This window comes from Oncorhynchus tshawytscha, unplaced genomic scaffold (assembly GCF_018296145.1).
Source record: "Oncorhynchus tshawytscha isolate Ot180627B unplaced genomic scaffold, Otsh_v2.0 Un_contig_5029_pilon_pilon, whole genome shotgun sequence".
Lineage (NCBI taxonomy): Eukaryota > Metazoa > Chordata > Actinopteri > Salmoniformes > Salmonidae > Oncorhynchus > Oncorhynchus tshawytscha.
This window is the reverse complement of record NW_024608450.1, coordinates 54,629-63,184: the sequence shown is the minus strand read 5'-3', so window position 1 is coordinate 63,184 and position 8,556 is coordinate 54,629. Positions and strand designations below refer to the sequence as shown.

At 47.2% G+C, this 8,556-nt stretch overlaps 1 protein-coding gene across 1 annotated transcript; it reads left to right on the top strand.

The window, feature by feature from the left end:
• Positions 1-38: 38 nt before the first annotated feature.
• Positions 39-5,501, top strand: LOC121843535 (sorting nexin-30-like; the record flags this gene model as incomplete). The annotated part of the gene is given in 2 exon segments (XM_042313180.1): positions 39-194; positions 4,965-5,501. Coding segments are annotated over 2 exon segments (234 nt in total), but the record flags the coding sequence as incomplete, so codon positions are not given.
• Positions 5,502-8,556: the final 3,055 nt, after the last annotated feature.

Genomic DNA, 8,556 nt, shown 5'->3' with positions numbered 1-8,556 from the left:
CCCTACAGCAGGTGATTAGTTCTGACCCCTCCCTACAGCAGGTGCCTACAGATGTGGAGAAGTGCCATGACAGAGTGGAGTGTTGCAATGCTGACCTGAAGTCAGACTGGGACCGCTGGCAGAACAACAAGAGACAAGACTTCAGACAGTTACTCACTGGCATGGCAGACCACAACATCCAGTACTATGAGAAGGTAAGAGGGGAGACTACCCACTGCCTTTTGTTATAATATATATATTGTCCCTTGCCAAAATCTTAATCCTAGCCCAGCCCTTATCTCGACCCTGACCTGGTAAATGATTTGTTTTGGTTTTCTTGGTGTAACCCAGGTGATCATAGTTCAACTAGAAGAAAATGGTCTCAGCTCTGATTTCTCCTCTAGGTCCTCCTGTAGAACCTCTAGGTCCTCCTGTAGAACCTCTAGGTCCTCCTGTAGAACCTCTACTTCATCCTGTAGAACCGCTACTTCCTCCTGTAGAACCTCTAGCTCCTCCTGTAGAACCTCTAGATCCTCCTGTAGAACCTCTAGATCCTCCTGTAGAACCTCTAGGTCCTCCTGTAGAACCTATAGTTCCTCCTGTAGAATCTCTAGTCCTCCTGTAGAACCTCTAGGTCCTCCTGTAGAACCTATAGTTCCTCCTGTAGAATCTCTAGATCCCCTGTAGAACCTCTAGCTCCTCCTGTATAAACTCCTGTAATACCTCTAGTCCCTCTTTTACCCGTAGTTCCTCTAGTCTCTCTAGTTCCTCCTGTAGAACTTCTAGTTCCTCCTGTAGAACCTCTACTTCCTCCTGTAGAATCTCTACTTCCTCCTGTAGAATCTACTTCCTCCTGTAGAATCTCTACTTCCTCCTGTAGAATCTCTACATCCTCCTGTAGAACTTCTAGCTCCTCCTGTAGAACCTCTACTTCCTCCTGTAGTACCTCTACTTCCTCCTGTAGAACCTCTATATCCTCCTGTAGAACCTCTACTTCCTCCTGTAGAATCTCTACTTCCTCCTGTAGGATCTCTACTTCCTCCTGTATAATCTCTACTTCCTCCTGTAGTTCTCTACTTCCCTCCGGTAGGATCTCTACTTCCTCCTGTAGAATCTCTACTTCCTCCTGTAGAATCTCTACTTCCTCCTGTAGAACCTCTACTTCCTCCTGCAGAATCTCTACTTCCTCTGTAGAATCTCTACTTCCTCCTGTAGAATCTCTACTTCTTTCCTATTTTAATCTCTACTTCCTCCTGTAGGATCTCTACTTCCTCCTGTATAATCTCTACTTCCTCCTGTACAACCTCTATATCCCCCTGTAGAACCTCTATATCCTCCTGTAGAACCTCTACTTCCTCCTGTAGAATCTACTTCCTCCTGTAGAACCTCTAGATCCTCCTGTAGAACCTCTAGATCCTCCTGTAGAACCACTAGCTCCTCCTGTAGAACCTCTGCTTCCTCCTGTAGAACCTCCTGTAGAACCTCTACTTCCTCCTGTAGAACCTCTAGGTCCTCCTGTAGAACCTATAGATCCTCCTGTAGAACCTCTATATCCTCCTGTAGAACCTATAGATCCTCCTGTAGTACCTCTAGATCCTCCTGTAGAACCACTAGCTCCTCCTGTAGTACCTCTAGTTCCCCTGTAGTACCTCTAGATCCTCCTGTAGAACCTCTGGTTCCTCCTATAGAACCTCTGGTTCCTCCTATAGAACCTATAGATCCTCCTGTAGAACGTATAGATCCTCCTGTAGAACCTCTATATCCTCCTGTAGTACCTCTATATCCTCCTGTAGAACCTCTAGTTCCTCCTGTAGTACCTCTAGATCCTCCTGTAGAACCTCTGGTTCCTCCTATAGAACCTATAGATCCTCCTGTAGAACCTCTGGTTCCTCCTATAGAACCTATAGATCCTCCTGTAGAACGTATAGATCCTCCTGTAGAACCTTTGGATCCTCCTACAGACCCTCTAGATCCTCCTGTAGAACCCAGAGATCCTCCTGTAGAACCTCTAGTTCGTCCGGTTATTTCAGCCACACCCGTTGCTGACAGGTGTATAAAATCGACCACACAGCAGTGCAATCTCCATAGACAAACATTGGCAGTAGAATGGCCTGACTGAAGAGCTCTGTGATGTTCAACGTGGCACCGTCATAGGATGCCACCTTTCCAACAAGCCCTGTAAGAGCTTCCCCGGTCAACTATAAGTGCTGTCATTGTGACGTCTAGGAGTAACAATGGCTCAGCTGCGAAGTAGTAGTAGATGTAGGGATGAAGGGCACACAAGCTCACAGAATGGGACCGGTGAGCGCTGAAGCTTGTGCCAGGGTTGTTCTCTGTTTAGTGAGTCCTCCAGATCAGAGGCAGTAGAGATGACCAGGGATGTTCTCTCTCTCTCTGTCTTCTCTCTCCCTCTGTCCTCTCTCCCTCTGTCCTCTCTCTCTCTCTCTCGTCTCCCTCTCTCTCCCTCTCTCTCGCCTCCCTCTCTCTCGCCTCTCTCTCTCGCCTCTCTCTCGCCTCTCTCGCCTCTCTCTCTCTGCCTCCCTCTCTCTCTCTCTGTCTCTCTCTCTCCCTCTCTCTCTCTCTCTCTCTCTCTCTCTCTGCCTCCCTCTCTCTCTCTCCTCCCTCTCTGTCGTCTCCCTCCCTCTCTGTCGTCTCCCTCCCTCTGTCGTCTCCCTCCCTCTCTGTCGTCTCCCTCCCTCTCTGTCGTCTCCCTCCCTCTCTGTCGTCTCCCTCCCTCTCTGTCGTCTCCTCCCTCTCGTCTCTGTCTCCTCCCTCTCTCTGTCATCTCTCTCTCTCTCTGTCTCTCTCTCCTCTCTCTCGTCTCTCTCCTCTCTCTCGTCTCCCTCTCTGTCGTCTCTCTCTTTCTCTGCCGTCTCTCTCTTTCTCTGTCGTCTCTCTCTTTCTCTGTCGTCTCTCTCTCTCTCTCTCTCTTCTCCCTCTCTCTCGTTTCCCTCTCTCTCTCGTCTCTCTTTCTCTGTCGTCTCTCTCTGTCTTCTCTTTCTCTCTCTCTCTCCCTCGCTCTGTTGTCTCTCTCTCTCGCTCTCTCCCTCTCTCTGTTGTCTCTCGTCTCCCTCTCTCTGTTGTCTCTCGTCTCCCTCTCTCTGTTGTCTCTCTCTCTCTCTCTCTCTCTCAGTCTATATATCTCTCTATATATAATATATATATATCCTCTCTCAGATTAATATATCTCCTATATATATCTATATATATATATATAATATCTCATATCTATATCTCTAAAAATATATGTCCTCCCTGTCTATGTAAAAATAATATATATGTATCCCTAAACTCTCCCTCCTATATATATATATATATAAGTCGGTCTATATATATATATATAGATATCTATCGTCTCCCTATATATAGTCTCTGTCTCTATCTCTGTCTCCTATATCTGTCTCTCTCTCTCTGTCATCTCTCATATATAAAGTCTCTCTCTCTCTCGTCTCTGTCTCTCTCGTCTCTGTCCTCTCTCTCTCGTCTCTCTCTCTAGTCCCTCTCTCTGTCGTCTCTTTTTCTCTCTCTCACTCTCTAACTCCTGTCCTTGTCTCGCTCTTAGTTTCAGTGCCTTGCAGCATCTCTCTCTCCCTCCTCCTCCAAATCATGTCCCCCTCCCTCCAAATCATGTCCTCCTCTCTCCCATAACTCATGTCCTCCTCTCTCCCAACTAACTCATGTCCTCTCTCTCCCGTAACTCATGTCCTCCCTCTCTCCCGTCTCATGTCCTCCTCTCTCCCGCTAACTCATGTCCTCCTCTCTCCCTCTCTCTGTGTCCTCCTCTCTCCTCTCTCTCTCATGTCTCTCTCTTTCTCTCTCATGTCCTCCTCTCTCCCTCTCTGTCCTAGTTGTCCTCTCTCCTCCCTGGCTGTGAGCCATGTCCTCTCTCTCTTTCTCTGTCGTCTCCTCCCTGGCTGTCTCTCATGTCCTCCTCTCCCCTGTCCTAGTTGTCCTCCCTCTCTGGCTGTGAGCCATGTCTCCTCTTTCTCTGTCCTTATATCCTGCCCTGGCTGTGAGCCATGTCCTCCCTCTCTCTCTCTGTCCTAGTTGTCCTTCTCTCCTCTCCCTCTCTCTCTCCATGTCCTCCTCTCTCTCTGTCCTAGTCTGTCCATGTCCTCCTCTCTGTCCTCCCTCTCTTCCTCTCCCTCTCTCTCTCATGTCTCTCTCTCTCTCCTCCCATAATAATCTCTGTCCTAGTTGTCCTCTAAAAATCTCTGTCCTCCTCTCTCTCCCTCTCTCTAGTTGTCCTCCTCGTCCTCCTCTCTCCCTCTGTCCTCTGTTGTCTCTCGTCTCTCAAAAATCCTCCTCTCTGTTGTCCTCCTCTCTCTCCCTCCCTCTCGTCCTCCCTCTCTCTCTCTCTCTCTCCTGTCTCTCTCTCGTCCTCCTCTCTCTCTCTCCTCTCTCTCTCCCTCTCTCCTCTCTCCTCTCTCTCTCTCCCTCTCTCTCTCATGTCCTCCTCTCTCTCTCTCTCTCTCTCCCTCTCTCTCTCCCTCTCTCTCTCATGTCCTCCTCTCTCTCCCTCTCTCTCTCATATATCTCTCTCTCTCTCTCTCATGTCCTCCTATATATATCTCTATCTCTCATGTCCTCCTCTCTCTCCCTCTCTCTCATGTCCTCCTCTCCTCTCCCTCTCCCTCTCTCTCATGTCCTCCTCCTCTCCTCTCTCTCCTCCTCTCTCATGTCCTCCCTCTCTCTCTCCCCTCTCTCTCTCTCTCTCTCCTTGTCCTCCTCTCTCTCCTCCTCTCTCTCTCATGTCCTCTCTCTCTCTCCCTCTCTCTCTCATGTCCTCCTCTCTCTCTCCCTCTCTCTCTCCTGTCCTCCTCTCTCTCCTCTCTCCTCTCTCTCTCTCCCTCTCTCTCATGTCCTCCTCTCTCTCTCTCTCTCTCTCTCATGTCTTCCTCTCTCCCCCTTTCTCATGTCCTCCTCTCTCCTCCTCTCTCTCGCGCTAACTAATGTCCTCCTCTCTCCCTCTCTCTCTGTTTCAGTGCCTTGCAGCGTGGGAGTCTGTCATTCCACTATTACGGGACAAGCAGCCACAGGAGACAGAAACAGAGGAAGACTGAGAGCCTGCCACTCTTCCTCTGGACATTGCATCTCAAACACTTCTCTACCGGAGTTACCGGTGTCAACAGACACTCTCTCAAAGGGATATTGCCAAGGAAATGAGCCTTTGGGTCTACAGACAGAACTCTTTTCTATTTGTGAAACCCAGTCCATTCTGACGTCCCATCTTGCCTGCTGGAACCCAGAAGAGCAGAGTGGATGGATGATATCATGTCTGTCTGGAAGGCCCATTTTGTTCCTTGTTGCACACCAAACTAGCCTTGGTCGTATTCACTAGAAACCAAACGGGGGGGGGGCAGAAAGAAACCAGGAGGGACTACTTGAACTTGTCCAATGTGCACTAATGAATGTGACTCTGACACCACAGACAGGCTGAATTCCTGTTGTAATTTTCTAGTCTGTTGAGAAATGTTTGTTGCCAATTATCCTTTTTTTATATAAACGATGCTGATCTTTAATGGTCTCTAATGGTCTTCGATGTAGCCTAAAGCCTCTGATGAGTGAAGCAGCAGCATCATTGTGTTTCTGTCTGTTTACAGATTGTTGAAGAGCAGCAATCCTCTGGCCAAACATATAGAGGAACCTGCCTTACTGTTAAACATACCGTCTGACTTCTCCTGGTCGATGGTCTTGCACACCAGGGCGTGTTCACTGGTATAGCAAGCAGGCTGAAATGGGGAGAGAATAACCTTGATTTATCCAATAAGAAACGTTTTTCTTTCATTGCAAAAGGTTTTCTGTTCGCTAATGAATACACACCTAGTCTCTCGTTACAAAGAAACATGAACCGCGAGATCATACAAGATTTGGTTCTGGGTTGTCAAGATTACACACACCAGACACTTCCTCCTATCACCTGACACTTCCTCCTGTGCCCAGACACTTCCTCCTATGACCAGACACTTCCTCCTATGACCAGACACTTCCTCCTATGACCAGACACTTCCTCCTATGACCAGACACTTCCTCCTATGACCAGACACTTCCTCCTATGACCAGACACTTCCTCCTGTGCCCAGACACTTCCTCCTATGACCAGACACTTCCTCCTGTGCCCAGACACTTCCTCCTATGACCAGACACTTCCTCCTATGACCAGACACTTCCTCCTGTGCCCAGACACTTCCTCCTGTGCCCAGACACTTCCTCCTGTGCCAAATAGTCTGGGGATGAGGTTGGAGTTTAACTGGTGGAAATCATATCTGTGTCCCAAATTAGTTGTTTATTTTTTTATTTAACCTTTTTATTTAACTAGTCAAGTCAGTTAAGAACACATTCTTATTTACAATGACAGCCTACCGGGGCCAAACCCGGAAGTGTGCGCCGCCCAATGGGACTCCCGATCACAGTCCCTGGATTCGAACCAGGGACTGTAGTGACGCCTCTTGCACTGAGATGCAGCGCCTTAGACCGCAGCGCCACTCGGGAGCAAATGGCACCCTATTTCCTGTATAGTGCTACTTTTGTTTAAAAAAAAATAGAGCACAATATAGGGATTAGGGTCCCATTTGGGATGCATACTATGTAGTGCCAACTAGAGTTGGGCTCCCTCCCTCCCCCACTTACTTATGTAACACAGTGTGGGTGGTGACATCTCTGAGTAGTGGGCAAAGTCAAAAGTAGTGCACTATATAGGGAATAGGGTTCCATAGGGCTCTGGTCTAAAGTAGTGTACTATGTAGGGAATAGGGTTCCATAGGGCTCTGGTCTAAAGTAGTGCACTATATAGGGAATAGGGTTCCATAGGGCTCTGGTCTGAAGTAGTGCACTATATAGGGAATAGGGTTCCATAGGGCTCTGGTCTGAAGTAGTGCACTATATAGAGAATAGGGTTCCATAGGGCTCTGGTCTAAAGTAGTGCACTATATAGGGAATAGGGTTCCATAGGGCTCTGTTCATGCTGGTCATTTATGAACATTTGAACATCTTGGCCATGTTCTGTTATAATCTCCACCCGGCACAGCCAGAAGAGGACTGGCCACCCCACATAGCCTGGTTCCTTTCTAGGTTTCTTCCTAGATTTTGGCCTTTCTAGGGAGTTTTTCCTAGCCACCGTGCTTCTACACCTGCATTGCTTGCTGTTTGGGGTTTTAGGCTGGGTTTCTGTACAGCACTTTGAGACATCAGCTGATGTAAGAAGGGCTTCATAAATACATTTTATTTGATTTGATTTGGTCTAAAGTAGTGCACTATATAGGGAACAGGGTTCCATAGGGTTCTGGTCTAAAGTAGTGCACTACATAGGGAATAGGGCTCTGGTCTAAAGTAGTGCACTATATAGGGAATAGGGTTCCATAGGGCTCTGGTCTAAAGTAGTGCACTATGTAGGGAATAGGGCTCTGGTCTAAAGTAGTGCACTATATAGGGAATAGGGCTCTGGTCTAAAGTAGTGCACTATATAGGGAATAGGGTTCCATAGGCCTCTGGTCTAAAGTAGTGTACTATATAGGGAATAGGGTTCTATAGGGTTCTGGTCTAAAGTAGTGCACTACATAGGGAATAGGGTTCCATAGGGCTCTGGTCTAAAGTAGTGCACTATATAGGGAATAGGGTTCTATAGGGCTCTGGTCTAAAGTAGTGCACTATATAGGGAATAGGGTTCTATAGGGCTCTGGTCTAAAGTAGTGCACTATATAGGGAATAGGGTTCCATAGGGCTCTGGTCTAAAGTAGTGCACTATATAGGGAATAGGGTTCCATAGGGCTCTGGTCTAAAGTAGTGCACTATATAGGGAATAGGGTTCCATAGGGCTCTGGTCTAAAGTAGTGCACTATATAGGGAATAGGGTTCCATAGGGCTCTGGTCTAAAGTAGTGCACTATATAGGGAATAGGGTTCTATAGGGCTCTGGTCTAAAGTAGTGCACTATATAGGGAATAGGGTTCTATAGGGCTCTGGTCTAAAGTAGTGCACTATATAGGGAATAGGGTTCCATAGGGCTCTGGTCTAAAGTAGTGCACTATATAGGGAATAGGGTTCCATAGGGCTCTGGTCTAAAGTAGTGTACTATATAGGGAATAGGGTTCTATTTGGGATGCACAGTTACACATTTGTATTCTCTGTATAATGTTGTTGCCATGGTGAAACTGTACTTTCTCCCTCATTGATTGTTCTGCAGGAAGGAACTATTCTCATGTGTTTTATGTTTATGTTCTGAAACCAGTTGGAATAAAGAATTCAAATATTTCTTTCATTGTCTTCATCTTCATCATGTTGCTTTGGAGACACCAGATATAAACCTTCCTGCTCTCTGTCTGTGTCCCAAGTGGAACCCTATCCCCTATATAGTGCACTACTTTAGACCAGAGTCCTATGGAACTCTATTCCCTATATAGTGCACTACTTTTGACCAGAACCCTATGGAACCCTATTCCCTATATAGTGCACTACTTTAGACCAGAACCCTATGGAACCCTATTCCCTATGTAGTGCACTACTTTAGACCAGAACCCTATTCCCTATATAGTGCACTACTTTAGACCAGAGGCGTATGGAGCCCTATTCCCTATATAGT